We start from the raw sequence: 17304 nt of genomic DNA on the forward strand, positions 1-17304 counted from the left end.
TTTTTGTGAGGCATTCACTTTCCACCTAAATAACCTTTTAGATTACGTAATAATTATTTAGCGCGGTTTAATATTTTATATTGCTAATTGATGTTGTCACACTGTTTACTGCTGCTTATGTTTATTTTTTCCAGCGCGGGATTTTTTTACTATATATAGAAGGTTGCTTTGGGAGGAAAGGAATTACAGTGGAACCTTGGATTACGAGCATAATCCGTTCCAGGAGAATGCTTGTAATCCAAAGCACTCGCAAATCAAAGCGAGTTTCCCCATAGAAGTCAATGGAAACGAAGAGAATTTGTTCCGCATTGACTTCTATTACATGCAATACCGCATGTGGCCAGAGGTGGGAGGGCGCCGGAGATCCTCAGAAATTCTCTGGGACAGCTCGGCTGAACTCGGAAACTCTCAGGAACGGAGTATTTCTGAGTCATTCCGAGTATTTCCGAACGGCTCCGAACCGTTCCAAGTGTCCCTGGCGCACCCCCCACACTCGCAAACAGAGTCAGAATTTAAAAAAAAAATAAATAAAAAATTGCTCGTCTTTCAAAAAGCTTGTTAACCGCATTACTCGTCAACCAAGGTTCCACTGTATAAAATTACAATTCCTCAACCAAGGAAACAATACCGTCACCTCAAAAATGAGTGGAAAGTGAGGTGCGTTCCTCTGAATTCAAAAGCAACATATAGGAAAAAGGAAAGGGATCCAAAGAATTTCTTCAACGAGAAACCACCAGTATTATCAAAAATAAGTCAGTCTTTATTGAACAATTCCACATAATTACTGGTAGCAATAAAAAGTACGACCGCCACCACATTTAATTCAAATTAGACAGTGTTGTCTGAAGACACAGGTAGCTACCACAGACATTCATCCTACACACATACCAAAGGACAATGAATCCGCGGGGGTAGCATACTAGCTCATTATGAAATACTTACCTTAGATCAAAGCTATTGCAGTGGTCCCCGTACACCGCTGTGACCGGTGACATGTCCCCGGAGTTATTTTGGGGTTTGCGGGCTCCGGCGCTGTGATTGACTGGAGCCGAACTGACGTCACTCCTACGCATGCACGCGGGAGCCGCCGGTCACGGCATGGCTCCTAAAGAAACGGCACAAACAAGATGTTTCTTCAGTGAGCAGGTGCCAATGACATTGGGCACAAGCGGATAGAGTGAATATCTTCTAAACGGTGCAAGTTTAGAAGATGGTCACGATACCTACAGGCAAGCCTTATTATAGGCTTGCCTGTAGGTAAAAGTGGTGTAACAGGGTTTACAACCACTTTAAGATCACATGGAACCCAATCAAGGCCGCTCTGTGTAAAACTATTTACACAGAGCAGGTAAGTATAGCATGTTTGGCATTAAAAAAAAATGTGTATATATATATATATATATATATATATATATATATATATATATATATATATATATATATATATATATATAACCTTACAATCACTTTTACCACTTAAAAACTCACCAATACCGGGCACTTTCACCCCCTTCCTGACAGCCCAATTTTCAGCGCTCTCAGACTTAGGATAATTGCGCAGTCATGCAATGCTGCACCCAAACAAAAGACAAAAAGCTTTCTTTTGGTGGCATTTAATCACCACTGATTTTATTTATTTATTTTATTTTTTTTAGCAAAAAGACTGAACATTTAGGGGGGAAAGAAATAAAATAAAAAGTTTTTGTTTCTGAAAAATTTGTAAATAAGTAATTTTTCTCCTTCATGGATGTACGCTGATGAGGCTGCATTGATATGCAGCTCTGGTGGGCACCGATTGGCATCACCGATAGGCACTGGCAAGCATTGCTGATGGGGCTGCACTGATAATCATTTCATGAACCATCAGTGCAGATCCCCTAAGAGGAAAGCTGCTTATCGGCTCTCTTCACGATGTCGGCATGAGTAGAGGAATGCTAATAACCGGCACTTCCTATTTATACTGATCAGCTATGATTGGACACAGCTGATCACATGGTAAAGAGCCTACGCCATAGGCTCTTTACTGTGATCGGAGATGCGGTGTGTCCGAGCGACACACCGAACCACAGATCGCCGCACTGCCCGCCCCCAGGGGCACACACAAGCGGCTTATTCTGAAGGACGTCATATAATGTCCAGTCAGAACAATTAAACCACCACCTGCCCGTCATTTTGCTATAGGGAACTGGTTACAGCGGTAGTAAACTCTGGGAAAAAAAAAAAAAAAAAAAAAATTCTAGTATGCATCGCACACATTATGAAAGACTTACCTTCATTTTATTGGTTGAACTAAATGGACTTTTTTCAACCAGACTATGTTACTATGTTAAAACGAAGCCCTCCAGCGGCACGCTGCCATTGCTCCAAAGGCCTCCATCTTCGCCCAGTCTTTCTTCCAGGTTTCACGAACTCCAGCAGCCTGATTGACCGAGACGCGATGACACATGCGCAAGGGGCTCTCTGCCGCGGCACACAGCTCTGAAGGAACAGCACAGGTATGCATGCGCTGTGACGTCACTGGCTGCTGATTGCTAGAATATCTCCCAAACAGCGCATGTTTAGGAGATATTCATTTTACCTACAGGTAAGTTTAATTATAAGCTTACCTGTAGTTGAAAATAAAAAAAACTAGGAGTTTACTACCACTTTGGTTTCTGGAAAGGTTAGGGTTGACACCTAAAGGGAAATTGCACGAAACTACCGTATATACTCGAGTATAAGTCGAGTTTTTCAGCACCTTTTTTTGTGCTGAAAGTGCCCCCCTCGACTTATACTCGAGTCAAGCACTTTTCTGCAGCAAAAAATTTCATTTTCTGAACCGACTTTGGGGCCCCGTATCTCAGGGCCACTTGGTGCTAGGAACCCCAAATTTGGTGTACAAACCCAGTGGAACCATAACATATCCAAACCTGAAGTTTCTAGCACTAAGTGGCCCCGAGATACGGGGCCCCAAAGTCAGTTCGGAAAATGCCATTCTCTGCTGCAGAAAAGTGCTTGACATTTTCTGAACTGATTTTTGGGGCCCTGTATCTCGGGGCCACTTAGTGCTAGAAACCCAAGCTTTGGAAATTTTATGATGCTAGTTCCACTGGGTTTGCACACCAAATTTGGGGTTCTTAGCACTAAGTGGCCACGAGATACGGGGCTCCAAATTTCGGTCAACTGCGTCCATCTGCAGCAATGTCATTTCGGGACCCTTTGGGTTCAGAGATCCCAAATTTTGACTGCAGCTGTGGGGCATCTAGGAACCCTTAACTACCCAGTTTGAAGTTCAGGGGACCTATGGCTGCAAATGAACATTGCTGACCCTATTTTCCACTTACAGTAGCTGTGCATTTCTCACCCTCGTCTTATATACTCGGGTCAATACGATTTTCCCATTTTTTTGTGGTAAATTAGGGCCTCGACTTATACTCAGAACGACTTATACTTGAGTATATATGGTAGTTGGGCTTGGTTTTGTTTTCTCTTCTCTAGGGGACTCCGTGGGGTGATAGTTGATCTCTAGTGAACAAAAAAAAAAGACTGGTTGGTTTGCTACATTTTACTCTTTAGAGATCCTGGAGGTATGATGTAAAGTTATGCACTTGGGGGCTAAGAATATGCATGCATCATACATACTAGGGGGAGTACAACTGGGGGAATCAATGGTGGAGAAGGATCTGGGGGTTTTGGTAGATCACAAGCTCCATAATATCATGCAATGCGAAGCTGCGGTTTCCAAAGCGAGCAAAGTCCTTTGTATTGAAAGAGAAAGATTTGCCCCTCTACAAATCATTAGTAAGACCTCATCTGGAATATGCAGTTCTGTTTTGGGCACCAGTTCTCAAAAAGGATATCAGGGAACTGGAGAAAGTGCAGAGAAGGGCAACCAAACTGATAAGAGGCATGGAGGAGCTCCGCTATGCTATCCTGAGAAAAGGAGATTAAGGGGGGGGATATGATCAACATGTACAAATATATAAGGGGTCCATATAGTGAACTTGGTGGTGTTATTCACTTTAAGGTCATCAGAGGACAAGGGGGCACTCTTTACATCTAGAGGAAAAAAGATTTTAATCTCCAAATATGGAAAGGTTTCTTCATAGTAAGAGCTGTGAAAATGTGAAATAGACTCCCTCCAGAGGTGGTTCTGACCACCTAAGTTGATTGCTTTAAGAAAGGCCTGGATTCTTTCCTAAATGTACAGAATATAATTGGATACTAACATTTATAGGTAAGTTGATCCAGGGAAAACCCAATTGCCTCTCGGGGGATCAGGAAGGATTTTTTTCCCCCTGCTGTAGCAAATTGGATAATGCTTTGCTGGGGTTTTTCGTCTTCGTCTTTATCAACTGTGGGTATAGGATTGTATTTTTTTTTTTTGGTTGAACTAGATGGACTTGTGTCTTTTTTCAACCCAACTATGTAACTTGGTATTTTAAGGATCTTGCCAGAAGATCATAACCGTCATTGCCTAAAGGTCCTTTTTACCTAAAATATTTCCCTTAGGGGGACTGACTCTTTGTTGGCATCCAATTTAAGTGCACTAATTGACAGGGAAGATTCCACATTATCCAGTACAGCAAGCCTGTCTGGGCTTGTTTAAATCTAGAATTGCTCTGCGTCGGAATGAATTCTTCACGGCGAGGATTAGTGGGATCACTGAACCAGGATCCTGGCAACGTGTATTGTGTTCATTACACCAGTGGGTGAGATTTGCATGACATGTTGATAAACTGTTTGGAGAAGGTTGAACATACAGAGGCTTTCAGAAGATTTTATCATGCAAGAGAGGACTGCGGACAATTCCCTACATGCCTACATGCCCCTCAATAAACTGTTTACAATCTCAGTCTTATGGAGGAACTCAAACTAGGTCACTTCAGAGGCCGCTCTCCTACCATGTTATATAAGAAGACTACTACCCATATGTACAATAGAACATTAGATGCCATTAAATCAGAGCAGAAGGGTGTGGTGCAATGCCATTTCCAGAAAGCCTTTGCAGAAACATGAACAGCCTTGTTAAATATCCTGGCTATTACAGTACATCGGGGAGGACCAATGAGCACTAAATATTGTGAGGCTGGCAGGAATGTGGATGGTGTCTATGGGGTGTATAAAAAAAAAAAAAAAAAAAAAAAAAAAAAAAACCACACGAGCTCTTCATCCTGTGAAACTGCATGTTCTGTGCGAATGGGGGTAAAGACAATTGTTATTAAAACGGTTTACATTCATTAAAGTGGAAACAATGCACTATGGCCACTTGGAGTTGGCAATCAAGTAAATATGTACATTTTATGATCATCTGGTCCATCTAGAGGCCTTAATGTAGTATTTTCCCGATTCACTAAATTCTGCATAAATAAAAAACGCATGGCCTGGAAAGAAGATATCAGAAGATGATTTTTTTTTTTTACCCCCATTTGCACAAAACTTTACATGCAGTTTCGCACATCATACTGATCAGGAGTCTAGAGAGATAGAGATCTATCCACACACACACACACACACACACACACACGTCTATACTAACTGAATTACACAAAGCGGCCATGAACTTCCTCTTCTCGGGGTCCCCTGCCAGCACTCCTGGCCCCTCCTCTCCGGTCCGTGCTCACTCCCCAGCCCCTGGCTTTGAAGGACAGCACTGGGAGCCAATAGCTCCCAGTGCCCCAGCAAAACCAGGAAGTGAGGGAAGAGAAGAGCTGCAGATGTGCACAGCTCTGGATCAAATCAGGGCTCGGATAGTTGCCAACATTGGAAAAAAAATTTTCGGGACACTTTGGCTGTAGGCGGAGTCAGCCTACAATTAGGGGGCAGGGCATGCGTTAGTAGGCGTGGCATAGGAAAAAGGAAAAATGCGGAGCGCAAACAAATGGGCATGGTTTACGTGAAATAGTGGGCGTGGCTAAAATGGGGTGTGGTTAGAGTCTGAGATGAATGAGGGATGCAGAGGGAAGGAGGGGTAGAGGGAGAGGGATGGAATGACAGCAGACCCAGATCCTACACTACAATAGCAATGTGTATTCCAGAGTTTAACCATCAGCAGATAAAGATACTCCAAACACCTGGTGTTGGCGCTTCAATCATCCCGGCACCATGGTTGTTATGGTGTCAGGATGATTGAAGGGCATTATTTCTATTATTACATTGTAATATAAAATGAAATCATTCAACTCACCATAATGCAAAATCAGTGGGACCACTGAGCGTGTCACCTGCTACGTCGCCTGCCACCAGATGCCATCAGGTTCCGCCAGCAGAGCCTGTCCTTACATAAGGTGCCCCCAGCAGAGTTCATCCTTACATCAGGCATTCCCAGCGGAGTGCCTCCTTACATCATGTGTCCCCAGCGGAGTGTTGGTTACAGTCCAGCTACATCTCCTCAAGAGTGGTGACAAGGGGAGGGAGGTGTGTGGGTGGGGGCATGGTGACTTGGGGTGTTACAGGCTGACTTGGGGAAGGGTGGAGACAGGGTGGTGATTTGGGGGTGCAGGCATGATGGTAACCTGGGGGGTGCAGGCATGGTGGTGACTAGGCCGGAGGGGGTGCAGGCATGGTGGTGACTAGGCCGGAAGGGGTGCAGGCATGGTGGTGACTAGGCCGGAAGGGGTGCAGGCATGGTGGTGTCATGCAGGGGAGGTGGGTGCAGGCACAGGTATGGTGATGACATGGGGGTGGGGGCTACAGGTATGGTGGTGATATGGGGGGGAGGGGGTGCAGGTATAGTGGCGACATGGGGGAGGGGGGAGAGGTATGGTGGTGATATGGGGGGGGGGGGGCTGCAGGTTATGGTGGTGACACAGGGGGGAGGGGGAAGCAGGCATGGTAGTGACGCCGGGGGGAGGGGGGAAGCAGGCATGGTGGTGACACAGGGGGAGAGGGGGGTGCAGGATGGTGGTGACGATCAGGTATGGTGGTAACATGGGAGGAGGGGGGTGCAGGTATGGTGATGACATGGGGTGCAAGAGGGGAGCCAGGACCATCAATGTCTCCAGCCAGCGGAGCCCCGGTCCTTCCATGCTGGACCTCAGCCTTTGAGAAGAGTATTGCAGGGAAAGCTCCAAGCCTCCCATACACTCAGTACACCCCCTCCCCTTATCTCTCCTCTCCCCCACTACACTGAGAGGCCACAACTACTACTACTCACAGGTCCGTCAGAAAGCTCCTGAACAGCCAGGTGAAGCCTCCCTTCTTCCCTCCCACCATTCCCCGAGCCCCGGACACACACAAATATACCATGTTAAGCTAAAAAAAAAAAAAAAAAAAAAAAAAAAAAAAAAAAGAACCCACCCTGGAAAGATCAGGAGGCTCTCAGCAGAAAGCAATCAGGTCTACCAGAAGCTAGGATGTCAGAGACCAGAATTGCTACTTTGGATTCAGGAGATGAGTTCTTTCAGAAAAATCTTTCTTTGCTCCCATTTGGTGTAATAAATGTACAAAGGGAAGCGTTGTTATATCTGTTTGACCAGTGAAGAGAAGCTGATTGTGTCAGAATTTTAGAGATGTCCTGTGTTATCTTAAAGCATCCTCCTAGTTCTTTTCTTGGACTACAGAATAATTTGCCTTTATGTTGTAGAGATCTGAGGACGGGAGTGAATTGACCCCTGTGTTTGTAAGATGCACTGGCGCTATAGACAATACAGACTTTTCTCCTTTCCATCAGTGGTGGAAACCTTTTGGTCCTCTAGACCGGTGGTTTTCAACCCTGTCATCAAGTACCCCCAACAGGCCATGTTTGCAGGTTTTCCTTTATCTTGCACAGGTGCTTTAAATCAGTCAATGGCTTGGTATTTTGGACAGCTATTTTAGCCAAGAGAAATTCCCAAAACATGGCCTGTTGGGGGCACAAAGGACAGAGTTGAGAATCACTGCTCTAGACCAAAGGGGCAGCTGGAGATCCAGAATGGTCCTCAAGTCACTAAGGGCTTCCCACATCTGAAATAAAAATGGTGTATATGGCTAATTGCCAAATCACATATTAGATAGCAGTAGGTGGGACAGACTGGTTGCAATGGACAGTTCTTTGGAATGAGAAGCCCAGAGTTTTCCCAGACTCCCACAACATTCCAGAGCTGGCCTCTGCTGTTTTCCGACCATTGTACAGCAGCATGTGGTGTTGTTTTCCATCTGCACATGGCCATACAACTGTCCAGAGTCTCTGTTCAGCAGTTCTGTTCATATGTTCGTGATGCGCTTGCTACAGGAAGTCTGTTTGTGATCAAAACATCAAAGCATCTAGGTTTGTGACATTTTCTAGATATTCAACTACAGGGCCTAAGGGATTATATAGTGCACTTTTCTATATTCACATGCCATTAAAAAAAAAATCTTTTTGATTTTCTGCAACAATATCGATGATTTTATTACTGCTTTATAATTATTGCAGTAAGGTTATAAAAGAGATTTCCACTCGTCCTGAGCTGGTGACAAGGTTGTAAGGATAGGAAATAACATCTCTCCAATAGGGAAACACAGCAACAAAATGATTTGAGCCATATATTTTCAAACAAAATTCTGGCAATGATACATTTTTAAACATTGCCAAACACACACAAAACCCATAATGGAACCCAGGATACTGTCACCCCTGTCTATTGCTCATACACAAAACATCCTACTCTTAGGCAGTCCACCTAAATTATGCCCACTTCTCCAATGGTTCTCCTCAATTCACACCCACTTTGTGGGCACTCCCACCCTACCCCTAATTATGTGGGAATCACCCACTCATGGAAACAATCCTCTTGGCAATACTCTTTTAGTTACTGTGCATGCTCAGTAACTCAATTAAAAGTGATGCTGAAATCTCGAGACAGACCGCATAGATGTGGGTCTGTCTTGGCAAATCCAGGAGAGTTGGCATTCATGCTAGGATATGCTGCCTGATAGGAAGCCAACAGCCGCTACCACCACCTGCTGTCAAATTGCAGTCCAGAAGGTAAACCAGAATATCACCATGGGCATGGTGTGTGGCATGATCAAGCATTCACCCCACCCTTGGTCTCCTATTGGTGCTCTGTAATTTTTGGATCTCCTCATTTCGTGTAAAGCCAAGAACCACCATGCCCTTTTCACAAGCTGGAAACCAACATACTGCTTTCCTTCTAATTTCAGTAGCCAACGCATGTTCTTACACTGTCTTTGTGATGAGAAATTTTAGCTTATATGCGCAGGGCATAATGTAATCCATCTAATGTGAGCCATCTAAAGAGGGATAAAATTCTAAATTACATTGCCAAACTAAGAGTCTCGCTCATAAAAGATGCGGCCGATGACCGGATTAGCATGGGTGACATGGGCCTTATTCTGCTTTTCTTACAGCTCTAGGTTCTGGGCTTGAATCTGACCAGGGACCCCATCTGCATGGAGTTTGTAGGCCTTCCCCATGTCTGGGTGTTTAACTTGGGTGCTCTAGTTTCATTATCCAAAACTACAGTGGTTGGGTATTTCGCTTCCTCCCACATTGGCTCTAGTAAGTATAAAGTACTTAGCAACCAAGCGAGACAGCCAAAACATACACAGATGCAGTGAAGACATAAATTATCTCCATATAAAAACGTCATCTCCATTCTTATTTTAATATATGGTTATCTAATTACGCTCAATACTGGGTGTGTGATAATGGAATAGCATTAATGATTTTTCCAACAATAGCAGACGGGGATAACCTAAAATAACCGTCTTGGATACAAATATAATTGTTGTGCTGTTTATGTAACCACAGCTTGTCCTGAAGTCTAAATTAAGTCTGTCTATCACAATATAAATTGGGTTGGTTGCGATGGAGGCGCACACCCATACTTTAAAAAAAAAATAAATAAATAAAATGCCAGGTCTGATTAACATGTCTGTGGGCTAATTCCAAAGGTCTTAAACCATTTCCTGAGGGTTCTTTGACCTTCCTAGATATTCCAATTAATTGGCCATGGTCTTGGATTATGTTGTGTGTCTAGCATATGGGTATGGGCATTAATTTTTGAATGACTATGTAACAAATTACTTTTGGTGGACGTTTTTGTTTAGCATAAAAAAACTTTCTATTCAGGTATCAGCTCCGTGCTATTAATTTTACTCTAATAAATCCATATCAGCTGCCAGCCCCAAGATTACCAATCTTTATGGGAAAATTTAATCTAATGAAATGAGATTGCAATAAATATTCACAAAAACTATACACAAATGTATAAGTAAACCTAGTGTTTCAAAATCCTCAAAAACCACACATCAAAATATTGGGATAATTGATCATAAATGGATTAGTGTCAAATGTAAATTGCTAGTGCAAGCAACAAAAGATTAATATATACAAAATATACCATCCTTTTGTGCCCAGTATAAGTGCTTAGCGTCCATGTGTCTTTAAACCTCCAAAATGTCTTGGTATGCTGAAGCCTTAAGAGTGCCCTTCACTAGAACTAACCTCACACCATAATCCCCTCTCCACCAAATGATTTGGTCCATAAAGACGGATGAGTGAGTTTGGGGAATTTGACTGGCCTGACCTCAACCTGATAGAACACCTTTGGGATGAATTCGAGTAGAGACTGCAAGCCAGGCCTTCTTGTTCAACATCAGTGACAAATGCGCTTCTGGAAGAATAGGCAAACATTCCCATAGACACACTCCTAAACCTTGTGGACAGCCTTCCCATAAGAGTTGAAGCTTTTATAGCTGCAAAAAGGGGGAGGGGAGGGGGGGGGAACAATTCAATATTGAACCTACAGACTAATGATCCGTACACACAGTCGGACATTGATCGGACATTCCGACCACAAAATCCATGGATTTTTTCCGACGGATGTTGGCTCAAACTTGTCTTGCATACAGACGGTCACACAAAGTTGTCGGAAAATTTGATCGTTCTGAACGCGGTGACGTAAAACATGTACGTCGTGACTATAAAACGGGGCAGTAGCCAATAGCCTTCCTCTCTTAATTTATTCTGAGCATGCGTGGCACTTTGTGTGTCGGATTTGTGTACACACGATCGGAATTTACGACAACGGATTTTGTTGTCGGAAAATTTTATAGCATGCTATCAAACTTTGTGTGTCGGAAAATCCGATGGAAAATGTCCGATGGAACCTACACACAGTCAGAATTTCCGACAACAAGCTCCGATCGCACATTTTCCGTCAGAAAGTCCAACCGTGTGTACGGGGCATAAGACTGGGATACCATTAAAGTTCATGTGCGTGTAAAGGCAGGTGTCTCAAAACTTTTGGTAATATATAGTGTATACACACACACACCCCTTTCTACATTACTAGATTGCTCTCTAGATTATGGGGTGCGTTTACAATGTTGTCAATAGTATTGGGACGCCTGCCTTTACACGCACATGAACTTTAATGGTATCCCAGTCTTAGTCCGTAGGGTTCAATAGTAAGTTGGTCTACCCTTTGCAGCTATAACAGTTTTAGGAGTGTGTCTATGGGAATATTTAACCATACTTCCAGAAGCACATTTGTGGGGTCAGGCACTGATGTGGACGAGAAGGCCTGGCTCGCAGTCTCCACTCAAATTCATCCCAAAGGTTTTCTGTCGGGTTGAGGTCAGGACTCTGCAGCCCAGTCAAGTTCCTCCACCCCAAACTCACTCATCCATGTATTTATTGACCTTACTTTATGCACTGGTCCAAATCATTTGGTGGAGTTGGGATTGTGGCGTGGGGGTCCATTTCAGGGGTTGGGCTTGGCCCCTTAGTTCCAGTGAAGGGAAGAATGGTCAAACATTCCCATAGACACACTCCTAAACCTTGTGGACAGCCTTCCCAGAAGAATTGAAGAAGCTGTTATAGCTGCAAAGGGTGGGCCAACTCAATATTGAACCCTACGGACTAAGACCGGAATGCCATTAAAGTTCATGTGTGTGTAAAGGCAGGCATCCCAATACTATTGACAATATAGTGTACATGTACACACACAAACTTTCTACATTATTAGATTGCCCTTTAGATTATGGGGTGCATTCACATTGTTAAATCAATCAAGGCTATGGAGTTCTTAGACCTTCCTTGATGTCCCAATTAGATGGGCATATGTTGGATTGGGTATGGGCACTCCTTTTGAAGGCTTATGTTAATAAATTCCTTTTGGTAGACATTTTAGTCCAGCATACACATTTTTTTTGTAATTCATTTACATCACTAGATCAATCTCTAGACTATGGGGTGCTTACTTTGTTCGATCTCAAGGCTATGGGGTTCTTAGACCTTCCTTGATGTCCCAATTACAATGTAGATGGCCATGCTCTTGGATAATGTAATATTACATTTCTTTTGGTAGACATTTTTGTCTAGCACACACACAACCTTTGTAATTCATACGCCTCTGTCAGACAGCATAGCCAGGGTGGCATAACTTTACTGTACTGGGGTAAGGTAACATAGTGTCACATCTTGCTGATTAGACAATAAAGAACTCTAGTTGCTAAACCCCCTGCATAGTACAAATAGGGGCGACAAATGCATCATTTACTGTAGTACATGGTAAGTGTCCATGACAGATCTATATAGAACTTTGGTTCCACTGCTCACGGTGTTCAGTGAGGACTGGCACAGTCGCAGAAAAACCTATATTAGCCTCCCATTCTTCAGCTTCTGGTTGGCTTCTTATTTTACTTAGGATAGGGATGTCCGACTTCTCTCCAACTTTCTGATCATACTTGTTCTGGGCGAGTGGCTCACAAAGTATAAAAGCCAGGCAGCTTGCATTTTCAAGAGCAGGTCAACAATTGGAGCCCCATATTTCCTTCCCAACAGGTTGACACTTAAACTCAGCACCACACATGATGTTGTCCAGTCCGTTCACAGGGTTTTGCATGTGCTAGTGAAGACCACTTCCATTTGGCTTCATTTGCTACAAGAGATTTAGCATTTATAAAGGACAAGCCTAACCAAAAGTAGTATTCTAGTTATAGGTGGAACTTGGTAGGTTGAGTTGGCCCCTGGATTCCTAGATATTTATTCTCGTTAACCTGAGAGTTGTGTGTACGCCCACCTTTTTGTGTTCCAGCTCCTCCTGTTACATCCTCAAGGGCAGGGGGTCCCTAAACTTTTAATTTGGTGTCAGGGGGAGGAATGGTGCCCTGTCGGTGTCAGGGGGGAGGAATGGTGCCCCAATGGGCAGTTGCTCGCCTTTATCAGGCCTCAGGGTTGCAATTTGGAGAACACTGCTCTAGGATATAAAATCCACCAGGGATGGTGGGAGCCCCTCATAATGGCAACAGAAGGTATGTAGACCTGGGAACACCCAGGCATCTAACACTAAACTAGTATTCACACAGTTAAATCCAACTCTTGGCGATTCTATGGCCCAGCTCACAGAGCACTATGACTAACACACTTGAGAGCCTTTTCCATGGAACGTTCTTGACACATTTTTACAAAGTAGGCCACCATGTCTTTCCTTAACCCTCCATTTACATGGGCCTGAGACTGGCGTGTGGAATGCCGGTCCCAGGCCCTTTCTACACACATACTGGGGCCAATTTAGTCAGGAGACAATTAACCTACCAGCATGTCTTCGGAATGTGGGAGGAAACCTGAGTACACAAGCACAGGGAGGACATGCAAACTCCACAGAAGTAGCAAACCTTAAACAGCAAAAAGTTTCTATACTCCAGTTTCAAGCAAATAATAATCAAATTGGGGGTCGAACACAATGCCAGCTGAATGTCAGAAACCCACACCAACGCCTCCCCAACTTTGTGAACTGGTCAGTACAAACACCTTTAGCGCTAAAAGACTAAACATAACTTTACCACTACCCAGTTCTTCCATCATTTCAAGACCAAGACAAGATAGTTGAAAAGATAACTTGGCTGCTTATAGCATGGCTTGATAAATATCAATTAATAAAAACACACACACACACACACACGTGTGTATAAATATCTCCAGCTGGGTTAGACGCATGGGAGTCAAACTGTCCCAAAGGAGTGCTAGCATCAAGCAAGCTCTAGTCACAACACATTTTTATATATATATATATATATATATATATATATATATATATAAAATTTTTATTTTTTTTTTTTTTACAGAGGGTATAAAAATACATAGCAATTTTGGTCCAAAAAGTTTCAGCTGTCACTAATGCAACTTCAGTACACGGAGATCTGTTTGGTATGGGTTGTCACACAGGTACAAAACTGACATAATTAAGCTCGTGTTGTATCCCTCTTGTATTTTGTTCAATTTGGTATTTTTTTTGAGGGGGGGGGGGGGGGGTTGCGGGCGGCACTTGGTTACATGTAAACATGCTGGTTCTGCCCACCCTCTAAGACTTTGTGTTTTCCTGGATTTTGGTCTGTAGCTCACCTCCAGCTGTGCTGGTTTTCCCCATATTGGCATTATATGCTAAGAGTATGCGGTTTAGCAAGTAAGAATTTAGCATTCTGCAAGGTAGCGTAGGGACTGCCCAGGCAGGCATCACTTTGGCACAGTTGGCCATCTTGAACATGTATTACAATATATGCAAACTAAGAATCCCAGTTATTTTAAGCAAAGGTTTGATTTGAGCACGTAAGAGTTAACGTGGTCACACCTCTTTAGTATCTCATGCGTTGTATACATGGAAACCATTTGGGAATTGAGCACAGACATATCGGTGTTGCTACTGCATAGTGTGGGGTGTCAGTGATCAAGAAAGGGACAGGATGGCTGAAGTTGCTGGATTATAATTTAATTAGGAGCAATAAAAATTACCCCCCCCCCCCCCCCCCCATTTTGGTGTTTTTGGGGAATACACCCAGTTCCATGCTCTTTTTTCTGCTGATGCTGTCCACCCTCTACAAATAATATAAAATATAAATATGTATGCAAGTTTTTTTTATATTAAAAGTGTGTGTGTGTGTATTTAAAAAAAAAAAAATAGTGTAATATTATGTAAAAAGTGTGTTTGTGTATAGATATAGTAAAATATGTCTGTATTTATAAGTGCATAATATACACACAATTTTAAAAAGTCTAATGATAAACACACACACACACACACAAACTATATATTATTATACAGGATTTATATAGCACCAACAGTTTACGTAGCGCTTTACAACTTGAGGGTAGACAGTACAAATACAATACACTTTAATACAGTAGGAATCAGAGGGCCCTGCTCCTTAGAGCTTATATGAAATATTTATATAATAATAAATATATACACAGACTTTTTTAACTGAATGTATGTGTGTGTAGTAGAGCAGAGTATAAAGAGCACAGGGAAATTTGGATCCAAGAAGTTTTAGGTGTCACCGGTGTGACTTAGTAGTAGGAGATGAGGTTGGTAAGGTAAGTACAAAGCGGAGGTCTTACCTGCAGAGGCCAGGCTGCACAGGAGGCCGGATAGGATCCACAGCATAGGGGAAGTCATGATTGCAGAGTGCTGTGTCCAGGCTCTCCTCCTCTCTATATATACACTCTGATCCTCCTACATAGTGTGACTCACTGAGCTCTCCTCCCTCCTCTTCTCATAAGTCGCACACAATAATACTCTCAGCATGTTTATATTGGATGTCTGTCTGAGATGATATACATAAGACCGCTGTGTGTAACATGCCCAGGATTCCTGTTATTCCACAGAAGGTGAAATCCCCAATATTGTCACTGATGGTGAATATTATCCCACAAGATTAGCTAGAATTCTACAATCCCCGTGGAGGGACAAATCCCTATTCCAGGCACAGGACGGGAAAATGTAGAGCTCTGTTTGTTTATATTTCCTTCTTAATAATTATGTGGGAGTACCAAAATTCCACGGAATCACCGACAAGTATGGAGCTGTCCATATGATACTGGCAGACGGAGGAGATCGGTTCTGAACACGTTTCCCACATATAGAAGTCATTGCATAACCTGGCTTAAAGAGGAACTGCAGTCTGCTCACATAATTTGTAATAAAAACATCTTTGCCATTCTGAAGCTTCCCTCCAACCACTTTGTGTATTATTTTATATATACTGTGATTCTGTACTTACCAAATATGCTGCAGAAATCTCCCTCCACTGTGTCTGGCTGCAACCATTTTAAAGTGTTTGTTAACCCCCCCCCCCCAAAAAAAATACAGATCCTGGTCCCTTAACCACTTCAGGACCGAGCCTCTTTTTGAGATTTGTTGTTTACAAGTTAAAAACAGTTTTTTTTGCTTGAAAATTACTTAGAACCCCCAAATATTATACATTTTTTTCTAACACCCTAGAGAATAAAATGGCAGCCGTTGCAATACTTTCTGTCACACCGTATTTGCTCAGCGGTCTTACAAGCACACTTTTTTGGGTAAAAATACACTTTTTTCGAATGAAAAAATAAGACAACAGTAAAGTTAGCCGAATTTTTTTTTTATACTGTGAAAGATAATGTTACGCCGAGTAAATTGATACCCAGCATGTCATGCTTCAAAATTGCGCCCGCTCGTGGAATGGCGACAAACCCTTAAAAATCTCCATAGGCGATGTTTAAAAAATTCTACAGGTTGCATGTTTTGAGTTACAGAGGAGATCTAATGCTAGAATTATTGCTCTCACTCTAATGATCGCAGCGATACCTCACACGTGTGGTCTAAACACCGTTTTCATATGCGGGTGCTACTCACGTATGCATTCGCTTCTGCACGCGAGCTTGGCGGGACGGGGCGCGTTTAAAATTTTTTTTTTTTTTTTATTTATTTTACCTTTTATTTTTACATTGTTTTTTTAAAAAAAAAAAATTGAGTCACTTTTATTCCTATTACAAGGAATGTAAACAAAAAAAAAAAAGCATGACAGGACCTCTTAAATATGAGATCTGGGGTCAAAAAGACCTCAGATCTCATATTTACACTAAAATGCAATAAAAAAAAAAATTTGTCAATTAAAATTTTTTTTTTTTTTTTTTTTTTAAATGGCCCTTTAAGAGCTATGGGCGGAAGTGAAGTTTTGACGTCGCTTCCGCCCTGCAATGGTATGGAGACGGGTGGAGGCCATCTTCCCCTCACTCAGCTCCATACCCAGCAAGGGTGAAGATCCAATTGCCTCCGCCACTGCCGACGGCTCCGGTAAGCAGCGGAGGGCACCAGAGCGCAGCGGGAGGGGGGCCCCTTTCCCGCCGCCGATAAAAGTGATCTCACGGCGAATCCGCCGCAGAGACCACTCTTATCGGAAAGTGGACTGCCGGCCGAAGAAGAGGATACCGGGGTTATGGTAGCTAGCTGCTGCCATAACAATGATATTCCTCTTTAATGTTAGAACATATATCGGTGTGCGGCGGTCTGTTAGTGGTTAAAGCAGATTTAACAGCACAGTGCTTGTGCTGTGTAATCTGCCCCCCTCTAAACTATA

General features: G+C 42.9%; 1 protein-coding gene across 1 annotated transcript in view; it reads right to left on the reverse strand.

The window, feature by feature from the left end:
- The window catches only part of LOC141116931 (extracellular matrix protein 1-like), a 41508-nt gene extending 25806 nt beyond the window's left edge, over positions 1 to 15702 (reverse strand). The window contains exon 1 of the mRNA XM_073609438.1: positions 15305 to 15702. Within this exon, the coding sequence (XP_073465539.1) occupies positions 15305 to 15362 (58 nt within the window). The 5' untranslated portion in view covers positions 15363 to 15702. The remainder of the gene's footprint in view (positions 1 to 15304) is intronic.
- Positions 15703 to 17304: the final 1602 nt, after the last annotated feature.

The sequence above is a fragment of the Aquarana catesbeiana genome, linkage group LG13 (genome assembly GCF_042186555.1).
Source record: "Aquarana catesbeiana isolate 2022-GZ linkage group LG13, ASM4218655v1, whole genome shotgun sequence".
Lineage (NCBI taxonomy): Eukaryota > Metazoa > Chordata > Amphibia > Anura > Ranidae > Aquarana > Aquarana catesbeiana.